General features: G+C 57.6%; 1 protein-coding gene across 5 annotated transcripts in view; it reads left to right on the forward strand.

The window, feature by feature from the left end:
- Positions 1-21,090, forward strand: part of TNRC18 (trinucleotide repeat containing 18) — an 84,858-nt gene that overhangs the window by 56,333 nt on the left and 7,435 nt on the right. For all 5 annotated transcript variants that reach the window (XM_055562681.1, XM_055562684.1, XM_055562682.1 and 2 more), the window contains 9 exons: positions 3,868-4,110; positions 10,513-10,934; positions 14,480-14,632; positions 14,885-15,026; positions 16,728-16,845; positions 17,250-17,325; positions 17,591-17,699; positions 20,263-20,379; positions 20,774-20,938. In XM_055562681.1, the coding sequence (XP_055418656.1) occupies positions 3,868-4,110; positions 10,513-10,934; positions 14,480-14,632; positions 14,885-15,026; positions 16,728-16,845; positions 17,250-17,325; positions 17,591-17,699; positions 20,263-20,379; positions 20,774-20,938 (1,545 nt within the window). The remainder of the gene's footprint in view (positions 1-3,867; positions 4,111-10,512; positions 10,935-14,479; positions 14,633-14,884; positions 15,027-16,727; positions 16,846-17,249; positions 17,326-17,590; positions 17,700-20,262; positions 20,380-20,773; positions 20,939-21,090) is intronic.

Raw genomic sequence — 21,090 nt, forward strand, 5'->3', positions numbered from 1 at the left:
TTCATTTTTAACTAAATCCGTGTGCCTTGTCTCTCTTGCTGTGTCCTGACTGGACCATTAGGTTGCCGCTTCCCTCATTTGTTCCCCCCTCCCCCCCTCCCTACCCCCCCCTCACCCCCACCCCACCCCACCCCCACCCCAGAAGGGGTAGATGGAATAACGCAGTCTGCGCTCTCTCTATTATTCAAATATCCCTGGTAGCTGTTGGCATGCCTTTCATTTTCCAGGTTTAAAGTCAACTGCTTTCACCTCAAGCTTCATCTTTTTTTTTTTAAGCTGCTTGTTTGTCTTTTGTTTTCTTAAAGCTTTTTATGCAACAGTGGTTAAAAAACTTGCAAACGCTCATTTTCTAACACATGTTTCTGCTTTGGAGGGCATGTAGGCAGTGCAGGATCAAGACCACTCTGCATCCCCGAGTTCTGTTGTGAAATCCAAAGGCTTCATTGCCTTGTTGGGGCAGAGCTCAGAGGAGTCCCAGGAGTCCCAGGCTGGTCTGCCCCCGGCCTCACTTAGGCAGAGAGGGTTGGTTTCAGCGACCCCTGTGAGCTCCCTGGTAGACTGACTTGTCTCAGTCTTCCAGGACCTCCACTCCCAGATGTCCTGAGGTGGGGGTGAGGCTTTCCAACCCTGGTTTAGGGTTTGCTTCAGGGCAGACCCCTTTCAGGGACCCCAGCGCTGGTGGGGGGATCGCAGAATCCTGGGGGGTCTGAGCCTGACTGGGAGGCGTTTGGATGATCAGGAGAGGATGGAGCCGGTGCTTCGGGGCTCAGGCTCCCCGTGCGGCCGCCACACCTGAGCGAGCACAGCCTGGGCCGCTAGGTCTCCCGCCGACCTCGTCTTGTGAGGCCTTTGTGGACACGTCTGGCTGGTTCCTCATTCCCCTCTCGCCTTCCCGGGGCTGGGTCCCCATACCTCCTCCCCTTCAGAGGCCAGAGTTCCAGCTTCCAAGGTTTGGAGCTCCCGCCCTAGCCCAGACCCCGCAGAGAAGCAGGCAGCATCCCAGATCTGGTAGCCAAGGGCCCACCTACCAGGGCCAGGCCCAGCAGCGGACAAAGCCCATGCAGGGGGCAGGCGGGTCTTCGCTGCACCCAGACCGCTGGTCAGGTCTCAAAAGGGATATTTGGGTAATAGGGCCTTCCTGATGCCTGATACTAAAACACCTAACTGGCTTGGCTTTTCTGGTGTGTCTGCTTTCTCCCCCCAGCAGCTTGGCCATACCTTCACCCTTGACCCCTCCCCATGACGCTTTGAATGTCTGTTTTGGTCTCTCGCATTTGCTCTCACGCTGCACTCTGGACGCACAGCGAAGGCTGGGAGTAGGGCAGACGCGCAGCGGGTCACTGAGCTTGGGTGCGAGCCGGGCTCGTTGCTCCGTAGGTAGGCACAACCCCTTTCTCTGTGTCCCCTCTGCACCCCCCACCCCTCGGGGTTTGCCCCCATCGGCTATGGCAGCAGCGGATCGCTTTGGCATTTACGGATCGGGTTTTGAAAAACCAAGTGACAAGAGCCAACCCCCACATATTGAGCCAACAGGTTTTTTTTTTTCCTCGGGGGAAAAAAAAGTTTTTCTGCATTTCCTCAGGTTTCTTTGTTGGGACTTTTTCCTCCCCCTGCCCTTGGCAAGCTCTGTCGCCTCAGGTGTGGACAACTCCAGAGTGGATTCCGTGGTCCCGAGGCACCTTCCCTCTCTCAGTTTCCCCTACCCCCTTGGGCTCTGGCCTGAGCAAGACTGGCCACCCTGGGAGGAAGCCAGGGCTGGCCCACAGGCTTGCGGGAGCAGGGGATAGGGAAGGGTCTCAGGAGACCAGGGTGACCCATTCAGCATTTCTTTTGTGGGAGACATGCCCTTTATTTTGGCTTTTTGCTTTCCAAACATTCTTCCATCTCGTGGTGCCGGGTTCAGGCTACTCCTGGCTTTCTGGGATCCAATGCAGACAGACGTTCCAGACATCCAGAAACCCAGAGCCAGACTAGGAACCCTGGGTGGGAGAGAGAGCCGGAGTCTCCACACCTGAGCAGCCCCACACCCCACCCCACGCCCACCCCCAGCCCAGCCAGCCCCCTGCCTGCACCCTGCTCAGATTGGCCAAGCCCCAGGGTGGAGGGGGGCCTGCCCGAAGCAGGGGACCCAGGCGCTGCCAAAAGTCTGCCTACACTTAGCCTGCTTTGCCGCTGTGGCCCACTGGGCGGAGACAGAACCATGTGACGTCCGCAATGTGAATGGATCGCAAGTGTGCACGGCCTGCCTGCCGCCTGCCCGCCCCGCCGGCCTCCATCCCGCTGCCCCCATCGCTCAGGGAGCCGGGTCTCCGTCTGCTCACCCCTCCTAACAGCCCTCCTCTCTCTCTGCCTCCTTCCTTTCTCAGCCCCTTCTGGGCCTTCCTCAAGCTCTCATCCACCTCCCTCACCGAGGGCTCCCTCGGCTGGGACAGGCAGACCAGACCCCCCACCCCCCACCCCTCGTCCTCCCTGGCATCCCCGAGGCCGCCTCTTTGGGCTGCTCACTGCAGCGCAGCAAGCAGGCGACTGGGGGGCGTTGGCAGGAGAATGTGGAGTTGGCCACCGTCTAGGGCTCGTCCGCCCCTGGACCCAGACTCCCAGCCCCCAGACAGTGCAGAGAGGCAGTAGCTCATAGTCCTCCTTCCTCTTCTTGGTGAGTCCCCTCCAGGCTCCCAGCGCCCCTGGGCAGACAGACACCTCCTTGGTCACAGCGCCTCGCGGGCAGACTGGCCGGATGCCCTCCCACCCACTGGCCTGGGGGGGTCAGCTGAGCTGTCTCCCCAGAAAGGCGGGGCAGCTGGCCTGTACCTCCAGGCCATCTCTCCTTCTGGCGGAGGACTTAATTCACATGCACGGAAGGCCACCTTCCCTGGTGCGGCCTCCAGCCCCACTGCCCTCCCCGCCTTTGTGCCGATGGTCCGAGCTGGGCCAGTTCTTGGGGAGAAGCATCTTTCCGTCTCACCACCCAGCGAGGTGGGCTGGGGCTCTCCAAGAGTCTTTTTCCCACTAGGCCGTGGGTGGTGAGCTGCCAGCCCCGTGTTCGAGTCCCACTCTGCCGCCTGAGCGCCTTACCTTGTGGATCAGAGTGGGCCGACCAGCCCGGCCGCTCCCTTCCTGGCCCCTGGAGGTGTAGCCGGCTGTGGCTCCCTTGGCTGAGCCAAGCTGAGATTCTCACAGATGAGGAAACAGCAGCTCAGAGAGGACTGTGGATTTGCCCCAGGCTTCCCCAGGGTGCTGGGCCTCAGCTGTGGACCCCAGAGCCTGTAGAGCATTACCATCATGGGAGCCCCCGACCCACTCCGAGATGAGACAGAACTCCACCTTCTGCTGCCAGCCAACCCCCAGGCCTCCTGTGGGCGAGACTGCCCCCTGCCCGCCCCCACACACCCCGGGGCCAGCGCCCAGCCTGTGCCCGCAGGGTCCTCCCGCCCCCTGACCCCCGCCCCGCCCTCACCTCCCTCCTCCTCCTCCTCCCACCTCCTCCCCCAGCTTTCATGTGTGTTGGGTTGTGTGCGCGCGTGTGTGCGTGTGAGACCGTGGAGAGCGCTGTCTCCAGTCCTCGTCCGTGTGTCCGTTCCACCCCCCCCCGCCCCCCCACAGCACAGGTGCATGTTGGTGCTCCCCTGCAGAAACACTCGCCTCCCAAAGCCGCCGCCCACCTCTGGGCTGCCAGGTCGCCCAGGTCTTGGGCTCACTTTGATGGCTGGGGGCGGCAGGGGGCGGGAGGCGCGTGGGCTGGTGAGGAGTCCGGAGCCGGGCTGGGGCCGCGTTCCCCCCTCGCTGGCGCTGCAGCGGCGTAGGGGGCAGCGGGGGGCGGTGCCGGCCCGGGCCAAGGCTCTGACTCGTACCCTGTTTTCTGCACGCCAGATGAGAGCTCCGAGGAGGAGGACGAGGACGATGAGCTGGAGGAGGACGAGGCTGCCGGCAGCTATAGGCTGGGCGCCCGGGAGCGGGCCCTGTCGCCGGGCCTGGAGGAGAGCGGGCTGGGCCTGCTGGCACGCTTTGCTGCCAGCGCCCTGCCCAGCCCCACCGTGGGGCCGTCCCTGTCCGTGGTGCAGCTGGAGGCCAAGCAGAAGGCCCGCAAGAAGGAGGAGCGGCAGAGCTTGATGGGTGAGTCCCGGCGGTGGGCTGTGGGGCGGCGGGTTCCACTGCCCGGCCTGCAGGAGGGGCTCAAGAGAAGGACGGGAACTCCAGGGCTGGGCCAGGCCTGGGTGGACGGCCCTGGTGATGGGGGCCTCCCTGGCCTGCCACTCCCTGGGGAGGGGTCTCCAGAGCTGTGCCCTGACCTTCACTGGCGATGTTCCCAGCAAACAGGACCTCAGGCGCCCAGAGGCAGCTCTGGGGTCTGCAGAGGCCTCGGATCTGCACGCTGGGGGCTGTGGGAGCCCACTGGAGGCCCCTGGCCCAGCCCAGGGGTAAGGGAGACCACTGCAGGTTGGCGACACCCAGGCTGAGCCAGGAGAGAAAAATGGGAGCTGGCTAAGGTGATGTAGGAGAAGTCGAGGTGCACGTGGAAAGAACAGGCCGCAGGAAGGTCTGGAAGAAGGGGAAGCTCTTCACACTTAGGGCAGTAGGCGGGGCTGGTTTATTCAGTGAGATGTGCTGGCCCAGACAGGGCAGATTTCGTGGGCCTGGGGTTGCAACCCAGCGGAGGTCATTAGTGGGGGTGACCAGGTGCCGGCTTACCGTCTCGCTGCCCGGCTGGGCAGACAAAGGCAGCAGGCACCAACCCTCGGGCAGGAGGCCCAGCCGTGTCCTGGCCTTGCGTACCTCCTTTCTGCGTCTCCAGTCGTATCTCTGTCTTCTTGGGACAGACAGACACCTTGGGACTGTCTCCTGGGCTCACTCCCATTCTCACGGGGCCACTTTCCCCACATGGACCCAGCTCACCTTGACTGGGGGTTAGTGTTTGGGCTGTCAGCTCCCTTTGCCCTTTTCTGAGCCTCGGTGGTACACGTGAGGCCCTCCTGGCAGGGGCTGGAGCACGGGAAATGGGCCCTGCTTGCCACCCTGCCACCCCGACCCCCCGGCCTCCCGCAGCTGCCCTGACTTCGTGCACCCCAGAGCACATTCCCAGTGGCCCGCACCGCCTCCAGGGACCACGTCTGTCAGGGCTGGATGGCCCGGTGCTTTCTGTGCTGAGAAACGTTCCACTGTCAGGACAGACCACAGTTGGTTTCTTCACTCACCTGCTCAAGGGCCCCGAAGGGCGTCTGGGTGGCACCCTGGTTCTGGCGGTTTTCACTGAAACTTCTCTAGACTTTTGTGTGCAAGTTTTTGTCTGGACGTGTTTTCAGCTCCTTTGGGTAAATACCAAGGAGTGTGATCACTAGATTATATGCATATGTTAAGATCACGCTTCGTTTTTTAAGAAACTGCCAGACTGTCTTTCGAAGTTAACCACCGTTTTGCAGTCCCGCCAGCAGTGAATGCGAGTTGCTGCTGCTCAGCACCCTCACCAGCGTTTGGTGTTAGTGTTTTGGATTCTGGACGTTCTCATTGTTTTAATTTGCATTTTTCCTAATGATACACTGTGGAGCTTCTTTTCGTATGCTTATTATTTGTTATCTGCATATCTTCTTTGGTAAAGTGTCTGTTAAAGTTTTTGTCCCATTCTTAAATTGGGTTATTTAATTTAAATCTTAATACTGAGTTTTAAGGGTTCCTTTTGTATTTCAGATAACAGTCAGATGTGTCTTTTGCAAATATTTTCTCCTGGGTCTCATCTTTTCATTCTCTTGGCAGTGCCTTTCACAAAGCAGAAAATTTTAATTTTACTGAAGTCCAGCTTATCAGTTCTTTTTTTTTTTTTTTAATGGATTGTGCCTTTGGTTTTGTATCTAAAAATTTACCGTCATACCAAAGGTCATCTAGATTTTCTCCTACATCATCGTCTAGAAATCCTGTATTTTTGCAGTTTTAAGTTTAGGCCTGTGATCCAGCGTGAATTAACTTTTGTGAAGGGTGTAAGGTCTGCGTCCAGGTTCTGGTTTTTTTTGCGCGTGGATGTCCACTGGCTCCAGCACCATTTGTTGAGAAGATTCTCTCTTTTCCATCTTTTTCTCCTTTGTCAGGCATCATCGGACAGTTTTATGGCAGTCTCTTTCTGGGCTCTCTATGCTGTCCCATTGACCTGTTTGTCTATTCTTTTGCCAATATCTCCCTGTCTTGATTACTCTACCTTTACAGTAAGTCTTGAAATGAGTTACCTTCAGTCCTCTGACTTTGTTCTTATCTTTAAACATTGAGTTGGCTGTTGTGGGCCTTTTGCCTCAATATACAAACTTTAAAATTGATATCTACAAAATAACTCGCTACATTTCTTACTGGGTTTATTACATTGAATCCATAGATCAATTTTGAAAGAAATGACACTTTGACAGTATCAGTTCTTCCTGTCCATGACAATGGACTAGCTTTGATTTCTTTTATCAGATTTTTTTTTTTAATAGTTTTCCTCATTTGGATCTTTTACATATTTTGTTAAATTTAGTTTACTTCATTTTGGGGATTGTTAGTGTAAGTAATACCATCTTTTAAATTTCAGATTCCCACTTGTTCATTGCTGGTATATAGGAAAGATTCTTATCCACTGTACCACCAGGGAAGTCCTTTTGGATGCTATTATAAATGGAATTCTGTTGATTTTTGTAGTGTTTGCTGCTAATGTATAGAAATGCAACTGATTTTTGTAAATTGATCTTATATCTTGCATCCTTGCTAAACTCATTTGTTCTAATAATTTTTTTAAAGTAGATTCCTTAGGATTTTCTATATGTAAGATCAGTTCAGTTCAGTTCAGTTCAGTCGCTCAGTCATGTCCGACTCTTTGCGACCCCATGAACAGCAGCACGCCAGGCCTCCCTGTCCATCACCAACTCCCGGAGTTCACTAAGACTCACATCCATCGAGTCAGTGATGCCATCCAGCCATCTCATCCTCTGTCGTCCCCTTCTCCTCCTGCCCCCAATCCCTCCCAGCATCAGAGTCTTTTCCAGTGAGTCAACTCTTTGCATGAGGTGGCCAGAGTACTGGAGTTTCATGCCATCTACAAATAGAGGTAGTTTTATGTTTTCCTTTCCAATGTATATTCCCTTTATTTTCCTTGCCTAATTGCTCTGGCTAGGATCTTGCGTGCAATACTGAACAGAAGTGCTGAGAATAGATATCTTTGTTTTTTTTTTCCTGTCCTCCCTGCTCCATAGATATCTTTGTGAGAAAGCTTTCATACTTTTTCTATTAAGTATGATGTGGTTGTTTAGTTGCTAAGTCATGTCCAACTCTTTACGACCCCATAGACTGTAGCCTGCCAGGCTCCTCTGTCCACGGAATTTCCCAAACAAGAATAGTGGAGTGGGTTCCCGCTTCCTTCTCCAGGGTATCTTCCTGACCCAGGATCTCTTCCTTGAACCCAAGTCCCCTGCTTGGCAGGTGGATTCTTTACCACTGAGCCACTTGGGAACTCCAAATATAATGTGTTATTTAGCAGTGTTTTTTTTCCTTCATTTGTCAGGTTAAGGAAGTTTCCTTCTGTTTCTCATTTGTTGAGTGGTTTTATCACAAAAGGGTACTGAATTTTGTCAGTTGCTTTTTCTGTGTCTGTTGATGTGCTGTTCATGTGGTTTTAATGTTTTATCCTATTAATATGGTGTATTATATTGATTTTGTAAAGAGTGTCCAAGCAGCCTTGCATGCCTGGCCTGTGTCTCACGGGGTCATGGTGTATAATCTTGCCTGTGCGTTTCTGCGTTGCGTTTACGTCTGTTTATAGTTATGTTTTCTTGATGGATCGATCATTTTATCATTGCGAAACGTCCTTCTTCTTTCTCCATTTCTGTCTTCAAACCTATTTTGTCTGATAATAGTAGAGACATACCTCACAGATCATGTGGGTTTAATTCCAGACCAAAGCAATGTTGCATTTACCCAATATTGCAGTAAAGTGAGCCACACAAATGTTTTGGTTTCCCAGTGCATATAAAAGTTGTGTTTATACCATGCTGCTGCTGCTAAGTCACTTCAGTCGTGTCCGACTCAGTGTGACCCCATAGACGGCAGCCACCAGGCTCCCCCATCCCTGGGATTCTCCAGGCAAGAACACTGGAGTGGGTTGCCATTTCCTTCTCCAATGCAGGAAAGTGAAAAGTGAAAGTGAAGTCGCTCAGTTGTGTCCGACTCTTAGCAACCCCATGGACTGCAGCCTACCAGGCTCCTCCATCCATGGGATTTTCCAGGCAAGAGTACTGGAGTGGGATGCCATTGCCTTCTCCAGTTTATACCATATTATAGTCCTAAAGATGCAGTAGTATTATGTCTTAAGAAAAAAAGCACCTGCCTCAGTTAAAAAATATTTTATCGCTAAAAATTGACAACCATCTTCTGAGCCTTCAGTGAGTTGTAGTAGTAACATCAAAGATCACTGGTCACAGATAAAACAAGCATGGTATCATATAATGATAATGAAGAAAGTTGAAATCTTGTGAGAATTACCAAAATGGAACACAGAGGCATAGAGAGAACAAACGCTCTTGGAAGACGATCGCCCATAGACTTGCTCGACGCAGGGTTGCCACCGATCTCGAGTTGGTAAAAGGTGCAGTTTCACAACGAAGTGAGGCCTGTCTGTACAGCCACTGCAGCTCAACTTTGGTTACTCTTCGCATCGTATGTCTCTTTTAATCCCCTGATGTTCAGCCTATTTTTGTTTTATTCTCTTCTCTACTATTTTTTGTCTGTTTTCTGGGCCTGTTCCTTTTTCCTCCTTTCTGCCTGTTTTTTTGGGGAGGAGACATTTAGGACGCTGGCTGGGAATCAAGGCTGGCCGTTCTGCTCCCTGCTCCGGCCTGTCCGCAGCAAGGCTGCAGCAAGATGCTTCCGTCTCTGCGGGCCTCGTGCTTGTCCCCACCGCAGGGCCCTGACGAGACCGCGTCCTCTGTTCCCGGCACTGCTTGTGCTGCCCCAAAGGCTCTTAACTGTTATCTTCCTACCCGATCTTACGGTGAGCAGGAGGCCCCAGCCCCTGCTCTTCCAGGCGAGGGCCCAGCCCCGCTCGCCGCCCTGCCCTGCGCCGGCTCCCTGTGCAGTGCGCCTGCAGCGTTCTGTGTGCGTCCTGGATTCCAGGGGGCTTTCTGCAAGGGACCTGTCATCAGGTGGGGGTCTCAGTCCCTCATACCCAGAAGCAGAGCTCACAGGCCAAGAGTGTTTTATGGCCTGCACCCTAATCAGCCAAGAAAGCCCCAGCTGTCTCCCCTGCAGCAGGAAGTCTGTTAACTAAAGATGAATTAATTAATAAGATCATCATTCTTTGCAAGTGGTTCCTTCTCCTGGAGTGTGGCCCCTCCCCTGGCCCTGCCCTTGCCACCGAGGCTGCATCTGTTGGGGTGATGGGTCTCAGCCTCCCGCAAGAGCCTTTGTGGCCAGGCTGCTGGCTGCCCAAGGGTCAGTAGGCCTGAGGTTCAGCCCTGGCTTCTCGGCTGACCCGGGGCAAGTCCTTCTCTGGGGCGGTCAGCCCAGGATTGTCACAGACATCTCGTCCCTGGGGTCTGCCTGGAGGAGGCAGGCCCCTCTTCATTCCCCTGATGGGGAGAAGCACCACTCACCCCCATTTAGAGTCTTCTCCTGGCCACCAGCTCTGGGCCAAGCTCTGTACTGTACCACGCTGGGGGCTCCAGGAGAAGGTGGGGATCTACTTCTAGGGGTGGAGCACGCCAAGATAGACAAACACAGACGGGACCTCTGCAGTATGCTGTGTACCTGTGGTGAGGAGGGGTGGCCCGAGGACTCCCCAGGGCGCGGAGTGGGTCTTCTTAGAAAGGAGGCTGCAGTCATCCAGGTGGAGGGCAGGGAGAGATGGTGCTGTGGGCAGAGGGGCCAGAAGGAGCAAAGACCGGGGGGCTTACAAGGACAGAGGACAGCGGATGTTGGGGAGAGGTTGTGCGTTCAAGGAGCCCAGGAGCTGGGCGGAAGCTGGGGGCTGCCCTGCAGCAGAGGGAAGTGGCCCCCTGGCTGTGGGGAGGGGCTGGGCCCCAGATCTGTGTGGGTTCTGGGGAATCCTGTCCTCTTGAAAGGGGACTGGGTGTCTAGGACCCCCCAACTTTGAGAGGCAAGGCCCTGCTGGGGCTCGGGGATTTTGTGTGGACTTTCCCGCCCGCCTCCCTTAGAGCTGCTGCCCATGCAGGTGTGGGGCTCTCCCCGGCTCACCCTCCCAGGGCTCCTGGATTCTCGAGGAGGCCCAGGAAGAGCCGGGAAGCTCACACGTGCCCAGGCAGGAGACGCCACATTCCCAGACAGTGCTTTGGGGCAAAGGGTCCGGAGCAGAGTCTGGGCAGCCTGGGGTGATTCGGGATGGGAGTGGGCCACAGTCCTTCTGATCTTCGGCCTCAGGTTCCTCCCCGGAAGCGGCGGAAGCCTCCCCGGGCGGCCTCATCCCTGCAGCAGGGGTGGCGTGGCCAGGGTGGGAAGTGGGGGCCGCAGAGCGCCCCGTCCACAGCCGCCCCCCTCACCTGCACGCAGGCACGGAGTTCGAGTACACCGACTCAGAGAGCGAGGTCAAGGTGCGGAAGCGGTCACCCGCCGGGCTGCTGCGGCCCAAGAAGGGGCTGGGGGAGCCAGGTCCAGCCCTGGCCGCGCCTGGTGCGCGCGCCCCTGGCCCCAGCAGCCCCGACAAGGCCAAGCTGGCGGCCGAGAAGGGGCGCAAGGCCCGCAAGTCGCGGGGCCCCAAGGAGCCGGGCCCGGAGGCGGGGCCCGAGGCCAGCGACGACGACCTGTGGACGCGGCGGCGCAGCGAGCGGATCTTCCTGCACGACGCCTCGGCGCCCCCCGCGCCCAGCAGTGCCGCGCCCACCGCCGCCAAGCCTGGCCGCTGTGCCAAGGCCGGCCTGCCCAGCCCGCGCAAGGACGCCGGCCGCGCCAGGGACAGGAAGGACCCCAGGAAGGTAGGCCCGGGACGGGGAGGCCGGGAGCCCGGGGGGCAGCGCGATGCTGAGGCCTCCGTTCGTGGTGGGCACTCCTCTGGGTGCCCCTCGACGGGCGTCTTTAGTGAGAACACCCAGCAGCTGGGCCAGTAAGTGCCGTCGTGTGAAGCGTGGGCTCGGGCGGTGTTCCAAGGCCTCTATGGGAACTGTCGCATGCTCCACGGCAGTGACTGCTGTCGGTGGCAAAGGCTCACCCCAGGGGAAAACCTCATTTCTGGAGAAGTTAGTGAAAATAGACGTGGGATTTTTTTTTTCCCCACCCGAGGGAACATCTCCCTTTTGAGAACTCGGTGAGAAGTCTGTACTGATGGGGCCTGCTGCCCTTCCAGCTGCACTCATACTATACAGCCAGCTCACAACACTGGTCTCTAGCTCAGGCCCCTCTGCCTCGCGTCCCCCACACCACAGTGTCATTCTCGAGAAAGCCACCCAAAGAGCTGGGACTCGGCGTCGGCCGGTAGGGGAAGGGGCTGCGTTTGGGCGGCATCTGCAGGGACCCCTTATTCGTGACCCCTCACGGCCAAAGCCACCTCGGGTTTTTCTGGAGAGAAGATGCTGGAATAATACATGATGATGACCGTACTGGGGGATCCGCGGTGGGGGCCCGGCATGTCCTAATCGCTCTGCCATGGATGCTGCATGTGCTGGTGGGGGGACGCTTATGTCCTCTGCTGAAAGACTCTGACTCCAACTCCCCTGAGCTGGCGCAGACCCCACAGGTGGAGCCCTCACCCCCGAGGTCGGGCGCAACTCCCAGGTGGTCACCTGTGCTCTTTGCCCAGCTGGCTGTAAATCAAGGATTTTCATGACTCCACCCCCGCCCCCTACTCGGGTCAATAATTCCCCAAAATGACAACTTGGGAGGACACTTGATTTACTGGTCCAGTTTATCGTAAAAGATGCAGCTTGGGAGCAGCCAGGTGGAGGAGACGTGCGGGGCAGGGTGTGTGTGAAGGGGCGTTGAGCCCCATGCCCCCTCCGGCACGCCTCAGTGTGTGGACCAGCCCTCTCATGGTCGGAGCCCCAGCGCTAAGGGGTTTTCGTGGCCGCTTCATCACGGAGGCACGATGGAGAGCAGTCACTCAGGCTCCATCCAGCCCCTTGCTCCTCTCCCAAGAACGGGGATGAGGCCGAAGTTTCAAGTTTGGGTCGTGGCTGGTCTTTCTGCAGACCAGGCCCCATCCTAAGGCCACCAATGGGCTCATCACGCGTCCCCTTCTTAGAACAGAAGATGCGCCTGTGACCCCGGAAATGCCAGGGCGCTGTAGGAGCGCTGTATCAGGAACACAGCAGGGGACAGGGAGAGACCAAGTACATACTGCTTTTGACATCACAGGCCATGTAAGGAGGGTTTTACAAGCCATATAAGAAAGTCTTAAAAACTGCACCTCACAGGTAGCCCCGGAACCGTCCCAGTCAGCCCAGCGGCTAATGATCATCAGAGCTGAGCTTAGAACACTGGAGGCCTAGCGCCTGAGCCCTTAACCACAGGGCTCCCAGCCTCTCTGAGCCTTTCCCAAAAAGGCAGCTTCCCTTAGAAGAGAACCAGGGGCTCACCTGATCCCAGCCTTCTGACGATACAGTCAGAGGCGGAACGGAACAGATTAACTGTCTAGGGCATCAGACACGAAGGCAACCGCTCTAGGGCCAGACAGAGTTGACCGTTTTGTGAGACGCACTTTTGTATCCTGCTCTCTAGACTTGGAGTTAGATCTTGTGCATTCCCACATGCCATGAACTTTTTAGTTTACTTTTCTTTCTTTCTTGTTTAAAGTCACTCTCTAAGTGAAGGAATAGCATCCCACCATCTGGCCATCCTGTGGTTTTCAGTATCTCCTGCCAACAGCCATGCTGGCCATCGGTGATCTGGTTGACGGTGGTGTTTGCCATGGCAATCATCCCAGCAACAAACATCTCTGCTCTGTGTACAGGACTCGTCACCTTCAGAATTCTTTTCTTTTTATAAAAGAAGAAATGTTTCTTAGAAATGGGCTTTCTGGTTAGTGGGAAAGAAAGTTACCAGTTTTATCTGATTGTAACAGTAATTGGATGATAAAGAAAAGGAAGAAAATTAAATTCCATGCAGCGGTAACTTTTTTTTTTTGCTGTCAATTTCCCTTTCTTCCTGAGTATGCAACTGCAAAGACATGCCCCATAAGACGGGCTGTCTATTTAATAATAGAAGTCAGGTGGAAAAGGAGACATGACCACTGAAACCCTGTCCTTCCACCCCCAAGATGCCTTCTGATTTCAGAAATGGGAAGAGGATTACAAGACACATCAGAAATAAGAAAACACTGTGTGTGTCTGTGTGTGTGCACGCGCCAAGTTGCTTCAGTATATATAAAGCTGTATATATATACTTCTGCCCCCAAATAGAGATTAAAACGAACACATTTATCCTTGTAACATTCCCCACTTTGTTCCTTTTAACGCTGTTGGCTTTGAATTTCACTCGTCTCTTGTGGAAGCTGTGACTTCTACTGTTGTCTTGGTAACATTTGCCCAGTCTTCTTTTTTTCTCTGTCTTAATTTCCGTCTCCCCTGACCCATGACTCGGTCATTGGTATCAGGCACGTCTCTTCTAAAATGCACCAAGTGACCCCTACCCTTGCCTCCCGTCACCTCTGTGGCCTGAGCCTGCTTCCTGCCCCGAATATCATCACGTGCATCTCCCATGCTGTCACCTCTTCCTTGGCACAGGGCCTTGGCCCCTGGGATAGAAGCTTGTAACTGTCTGTGGACACTCCGGGTTGCTGGACGTCTAGGTTGTTGCCACTCCTTTGCTCTGATAAGTGGAGCCTCGCGCAGTCCCCATGCACTGGCCCACTTTCCAAGCCCCCAGTGGAGGGAGCATCCCAGATCCACCCTGGGGGCTTTGAGCTCGGTGTCCCCCACTGCTGGGGTGAGAGGAAGTGCCCCGGGCAGTGGGGGCACGGTGCTGCACGCTCCAGCCAGGAATGTGCCCGCCTCGCCGAGCGACGCTGTCGTCATTCTTGGCCTCATTCAGCAGAGGGAAAAAGCAGGCAGGCAGCCAGATGAATTTCAGGTCTCCATGCCAAGGCACCTCGGTCGGCTGGTCACAATAAAAAGGGAGGCCTCTTCTCCGTGTCTGCCAGATACACTTGGCAGAGGGTGGGGGGAGGGAGGCTGCACAGTGGAATTTTCGGTAAATTCCCATCCGTGTTTAAGGAAAAAGAGTCCTGTGTGTGCACAAATGCGTTTCGTAGCCTGTGAGTTTACATGGTTGTGTGTGCTTGGGGAAAGTTCTGGAAAGGACACGCCACGCTGTTATCATTCCCTCTAGTCACCTCTGCGGTCGGTGGGCTCGTTGGAGAGGAACTCAGTTACATGCACGTCGATATTCTTTTTTTTTTAATAACAAGTAATACATAGTGGTAATAAAGCCAGATTAAAACCAGAAATGCTTGCCAGGGGCGGGAGGGTGAGTGTGGGGACTGGGCCCACTCTGCCCTCTGACAGCCACTCTCTGGCTTCATCCCCAGAAGAAGAAGGGCAAGGAGGCCGGATCTGGAGCCTCGCTACCACCGCCCCGCGTTCCTGCCCTGCCCACCGAGGCCCGGGCCCCTCATACCAGCTCCCCAGCCTCTGCCAAGAGGAGCAAGGCCAAGGCCAAGGGCAAGGAGGTGAAGAAGGAGGTGAGGTTCCCCGGGGGCCTAGGCACGGCAGAGTTGCTTTGCTCAGTTAACAAATGCGGGCGATCCTGGGTGCCCCTCCCAACCCCAAGATCCGTGTGCAGCTGGAGGTGCTCCCTCAACCCATCTTGTCCTCCTCCTGGCGCTCAGGTGGGATCTGGCTGCTGCTCTCTGTGCCACGCTGCATGGCAGCCTGACGGTGACCCCGGGGTCTGGCCCGGCCTCAGCCGTCGGTCTGTCCCGCTCTGTTCTCAGAACCGGGGCAAGGGAGGAGCCGTGAGCAAGCTGATGGAGAGCATGGCCGCTGAGGAGGACTTTGAGCCCAACCAGGACTCGAGCTTCTCCGAGGACGAGCACCTGCCCCGAGGCGGGGCGGCAGAGCGGCCGCTGACCCCAGGTGAGCGCCTGCCATGCCGTGTTGGCACGGGCCTGGAGTATGGGGGTGCAGGGGGTTCCCCGGAGGCCGCTGCCAGCAGGGCCCGAGTGGGCCAGGCCAGGCTTACATAGAGAGGGGACAGGGTGACGGGGGATTGGCGTGTGCAGAGGCCCCGAGGTTGGACGGGAGCACAGCAGTGCCCGAGGTAAGCTGCAGGAAGGCCAGCGTGAATCTGGGCTGGTCAGTCAGGGCGGGAGAGCGGCCTTGGACTGGGGGCAGGCAAAGCAGAACCCCCTGTCTTGAGGGCCTCGGTGGGGGTTTGGACTTTGCCCTGAAAACAGTAAGACGGAGGTCAGGATGGTCAGGTTGGTTTCACAGTAAACTCTTTGGCTGCTGTGTAGACAGGGAATTGGAGGGCTGGGGCAGGGAGTGGGGGCCAGGAAGATGAGTTAGGAGACTGCTGGGGGATCTGAGTGAGCAGCAGTGGGGGTGGGCCGGGGAGTGGGTCCAGGGGTGGTGGGACCCCTGTGGGGAGAGCCGGGGGCACATGGGCGGGATGGAGTGTTCGGGGGCTGTGTGAGCAGACGCGGGGAAGCAAGGCCTGTGGACAGGTGTTGGCAGGTGGGGGCAGCTGTCATCGAGGTGGGTCACAGAGGGAGCCGCTGGGCTTTGGTGGCTGGGGTTTGGGGTGCCTGGAGGACATCCCAGGGAGATGGCTTCCAGTAGGCACTTGGACCTGGGGGTCTGGAGCTTGAGATTAAAGAATGTGAATTGGGGGAGTACAGTGAGAAGAGCCAGGCCAGGCCCGAGGAGCTTTGTCACCTACTGGGGAGTGTATTTGTCCCCTATCGCTGTGTAACCACCAAGCATGCAGACTCAGTGATGGTTGGGAATAGGCTGTCAGCAGGACGGCGGGGGACCTCAGCCGGGCTTGCTCTGCTGATAATGGGACGGCCAGCAGTCCACTGACACCAGGGACAGGTCTGCCCGGCCGGGGCCGCTGGGCTGCTCAGGGTGTGTTCTCTGACGGCCCTGCTGTCAGAGGCTCGAGAGGGACCGGAAGGCCTCTGGAGGGAGGCCTCCCTTCAGATTCAAGTGCTTCTCCCCTTATCCACTGGCTAAAGCAGGCCACATGGCCATGCCCAAGGTCAAGAGGTGGGAAGTCCATTGCACCCATGCTCAGGCTGTGGCAGGGGTGTGGGTGCAGGCGGGGACTGAGACCTGGGCCCGTCATTCCGTCCATCCCAGCCAGTGATCCGGGTTTCTCTGGGTGAGGTGACAGCTGTCAGGGGCTGGGTCCAGGGTCCTACAGAGAAGAAGGCCGGGTCCAGGAGTCTGAAGCAGCGTGGGTGGGCCTGGAGGAGAATGGAGGGAAAGAAGGAGCGGCAGTCTCGGGCCAGGGGCTGGTTGGGGCAGGGAGCGCAGCCTTGGGGATGTTGCTGCCAGAACAGGCAGTGCTGCCCTTGGGGAAGGCCGGAGACTGCAGCTGAGGGGCGGCAGTGGGGTCTGATGGCACGGAGCCTGCAGCTGAAGCTCAGCAAGCGCTGGTCCTTGCATGGGCGTCACCTGGGTTCCCACCTGCCTGGGGTCTTTGCAGACACTGGGAGGGGGGCGTGTGCACGTGGGCACACTGCAGAGAGGGGTGCTGGGGTGGCCAGGTGGGCCCAGGGGGCGTCTTGAGGCCACCCCCTGCTCCAGCCTCACCTCACCGCCTGCCCTCAGCTCCTCGCTCCTGCATCATTGACAAGGATGAGCTGAAGGACGGTCTGCGTGTGCTCATCCCCATGGACGACAAGCTGCTGTATGCGGGGCATGTGCAGACCCTGCACTCGCCAGACATGTGAGTGGGGGCGGGCCGCCCCGCACAGAGCCTTGCTGGGCCGCTGTGGGCGCCTTGCTTCAGCTCTCTGAGCTGTGGCTTCCCCACTCCCCCCATAGGATGGGGGCTTAGGCAGGCTTGGAGGACAGCACACTCTGTGGGCGGGCCAGGGGGCAGGGCGGACTCCCAGGTGGCACCCAGGTGGACAGGGCTCAGTGGGAGGGAGCAGGAGAGGGTGTGCTGGCCTTCCCTGCATCTGTGACCCCGCCTGGTCATGTCGAGGAGACCGTCCCAAGCTTGTGCAGCAAGTCAGCAACCCCCCCGGCTTGCACACCCCATCCTGGTGGCCCAGGAGGTAGAGCTGGCCGTGGGCTGGGGCGGGGTTGCCTGGGGGAACCTCACGTCACCTCGCCCCATCTTTGCAGATATCGAGTGGTGGTGGAGGGTGAGCGTGGGAACCGGCCCCACATCTACTGTCTGGAGCAGCTGCTGCAGGAGGCGGTGAGGGCGGGCCCGGGGGCGGGGCCGCGGGGGCTGCTGCAGGAGGCGGCGGGGGCGGGGCTGCGGGGCCGGGGGCGGGCCGCTGGGCTGCTGCAGGAGGCGGTGGGGGCGGGGCCGCGGGGCGGGGGCGGGGGCGGGGCTGTGGGGCGGGGGCGGGGCGGGGCGGGGCCGGGCCGGCCCGGGCCGCTGGGCTGCTGCAGGAGGCGGTGGGGGCGGGGCCGCGGGGCGGGGTGGCCAGCCTGGCGCTCACTCCTCCCCTCCCCAGATCATCGATGTGCGGCCGGCCTCCACGCGCTACTTGCCGCAAGGGACCAGGATCGCGGCCTACTGGAGCCAGCAGTACCGCTGCCTCTACCCTGGCACGGTGGTCCGAGGTGAGACCCGCCCCCAAGACCCTCACGGCACCCCCGTTTCCCAGCGTGTCAGCATGGATCCATTCGGTTCCTGAAGGCCAGCTCAGACAGACTTAAGCATCGAGTTTTATCGGCGTTGGACGTGGTTGGAGCGGGGACTTTCCCCTGGGGTCATCAGGACTCGGTCCCTGTGTGCGTCAGCCATGCTGTCAGCTGTGCTGGCTTCACTCCCCACTCCCGAGGACTCTCACCTTCTGAACAGACCCTGTCCTCATGGAATGCGCCGCTTTCCCATCTGAGTCCCAGGATGGAGTTGCACTGAACTGGCCTGGGTCACCTGGGTTATGTGTCTTGAGCTCATCCTTGCTAATGAGTGAGGCAGCTTCCTGGTTTTGCCTGTGGTCTGGAAGAGACGGGAAGGCGGCTTCCCTAGGGAATCTGACCATGTGAACAGAATAAGAGGTTGACAGCTGGGCAGACAAAGGGTAACAGTAGCCCAGAAGACGTGGGTGTGGATGCAGACAGAACTAGCAGATGGGCAGGTGGTGGACACTGAGCTAGTGCAAAACCAGTGTATCTGGGAGCCAGGAGTCTGGGCGTGTGTTATAACCCCAAGTCAAACCCGGGGGCAAAGGGAGTCCACCTGTCGGCCGCCTAAGTCACCTGTATGTGCCCAGGAGATGGGGACGGAGCGCTGGGCCAGAGTCCCCTGATGAAGGGAGCCGTGCCTCCCCATCCAGCTCTCCTGGGGCTCCAGCCGGGACCTGCTCTTGCAGTCCTGCTGAGAATTCCACCTCTCTGCTATGCTGCATCTCGTGTCTGTCTCTTTCTGTCCGTTTCCCTCCTTGTGGCAGAGGACCTTCTCACGGCTTCCAGAGACAAAGGGTCCATGGGAGGGAAACTCCTCAAGTACACACATGTCCGAGTCCGCTTGTTTTCTCCCAGTCTTTAGAGGTAGTTCATAGGTATAAATTCTACATTGGAAATCACCTTCCCTCGCTTTTTCTGAAGTCAGCATTCTATTGTTATATGGATTCTGATGTCGGAGGTATCCTACACCAGAGTTATTCCCAAATTGTCATGGGAGACTTGGCACCGTCCCCTTACTTCCAGATCTGGAATCTCATGTGGCCTCTCTGTCTCTCTCTCTCTCTGTTTCTTTCTCTCTCTCCTGTGTCTGTCTGTCTCTCTTCTTCTCTGTGTCTCTGTCTATCTCTTCCTCCCTGTCTCTCTCTTTCTCTCTCTCCTCTGTGTCTGTCTGTCTCTCTGTCTTCCTCTCTGTGTCTCCCTCTCTGTCTCTGTCTGTCTTTTCCTCCCTGTCTCTCTCTCTCTATCTCTTTCTGTGTCTCTCTGTCTGTGTGTGTGTGTTTTGTTGGGTATTTGGGGGAAGGGCGTTTTGGTTTGGAGGAAGATTTCCAGTTCTTGGAGATTTTTCTCGTCTCTCTTCTTGGAGAGTCTCCTCCCTCATTTACCGTCTTTCCCTGGGTCTCACACTTGTCTGGTGGCCCTCTCTTGCTGTCTTTTGCCCATTATCATCTTTTTCTTTATTTTTTTCTACTTTCTGGGAGATTTCCTCACCCCTGCCTTCCGGTCCTTCTATTCTGTTGCACTTTTGATGTGTCTGCTATTGTTTATAACATTTCTAAAAGTTCTTTCTTATTCTTTGATTTTTTCTGTTTTTAGTGATCTCTCTTTGTTTCATGGATTCCTTTTTTCCCTGAGGCCATAGTTTCCATTTGCGGTTTCCTCAGCTCTGTTTCCTTCTGCAGTCCCCTTCCCGTCTTTGTGCGGGCTCCTGTCTGTACCTCTGTCCTTCTGCTGTCTTTTGCTGAAGGCTCTTCTTTCATCACTGGCGATGCTCAGCAGAGGGACTGGAAGCTGTGTGTGGGCAGGGCCTGACGGCGGGGGCGCCAAGTACGAGCGCCAGCGGCTCCTCTCCCGCCAGCCCGCCCGTGGCACCATCCTTCGGGACTTGGGGCTCCGCGTCCGGCACCTAGGAGTGGGGCTGGGGGACACCATTCAGTGTTTGGACTTCCTGTCGCCCTGGTTGGTGTGGTGCCCACCACTCTCTGCTGTGCCCAGTGTCCTGGCGTGAAACAGCTGCTGTGTGGCCCCTAGTCTGCCCAGTGACCCCTGCACCTCAGCCTGCAGAGGCGCTCGGTGCTCAGGAGAGGGGACCCCAGGGCTCCCCTGTGAAAGCTGGCTTTCTTCCCATTGGCACAGCGGGCCCAGCATGGAGGAGTCCCGCTCGTCCACTCGGGTGTCATCTTCCGAGAGGGCACATTCTTGCAGCCGCTGTCCTCCAGCCCGCTCCCTCTGCTGTGTGGTCCCACGCTCGCTGTTCCTTCATCACTCTGGGGAGGGCCTTGAATAGGTGGACATGGCCACGTGCCTGGCTGGACAGGGGGAGCCCACGCTCCCGGGACTGCCCAGCTCAAAGCCCACGTCCTGCTCCATTGCCCACCTGCCCTCACGCGTCCTGCGCCCGGGGCTGCTCAGTGGCTGGTGTCTGCTCCCCTTTGCCCCGCGTCTGCCAGGGGGCCCAGGCCCGTGGGCCTCCCCTGACCCTGCCCTCCTCCAACAGGCTTGCTGGGCCTGGAAGATGACGGGGACCTCATCACCGTGGAGTTCGACGATGGGGACACCGGGAGGATCCCCCTCTCGCACATCCGCCTCCTGCCGCCCGACTACAAGATCCAGTGTGAGTGGTCTGGGACCCCCCTGCCCCTTGACCAGTAGGAAACCCGGGCTTCGGAGGGGAGATGCCTCATCGCAGCTCCCTCGACTAGTCAGAATTAGGACCGGGACACTGACCCAGAACTGCCAGGGCTGCAGGATGTTGAATCCTCCAAATGGACCATTAAAACCACAGTCAGCCCTGCCCTGCTCGTTTATTCGAGGAAGCCTCACTGCACACGGGTGCAGACCCCCGAGCTGCGTTCCTGCCGACGGGCCTCCCGCCTGACCACGCAGCTGGTCCAGGCCACGCTGCAACGTCCGATTCCCCTCCACCCCTCTGCCCATGGACGGGTGACGCTCCAGCAGCAGTGGGGGGCGGAGGCCGGGCCTGAGCTGCTGTCTGTCCTGCCCCGCAGGTGCGGAGCCATCTCCGGCACTCCTGGTGCCAAGCGCCAAGCGCCGCAGCCGGAAGACCAGCAAAGATGCCGGGGAGAGCAAGGATGGGGCCGCGCCAGCATCCGAGGAGCCCGGCGCTAAGGCTCGGGGTCGCGGGCGGAAACCCAGCACCAAAGCCAAGAGCGGTACGTTTTGGGGACCGGCCTGCCGCACTCTTGTAGTGTCTGCACAGAGACCCCCCCACCCGCCTGTGCGGGAACGTTGACAGAAGCAGGCTCAGGGAGCTCGTGGGCCTTTCAGAGGCAGAGCCGAGGTCCAGGCAGGCGTGTCCTTCCAG

Source organism: Bubalus kerabau, chromosome 23, assembly GCF_029407905.1.
Source record: "Bubalus kerabau isolate K-KA32 ecotype Philippines breed swamp buffalo chromosome 23, PCC_UOA_SB_1v2, whole genome shotgun sequence".
Taxonomy (NCBI): domain Eukaryota; kingdom Metazoa; phylum Chordata; class Mammalia; order Artiodactyla; family Bovidae; genus Bubalus; species Bubalus kerabau.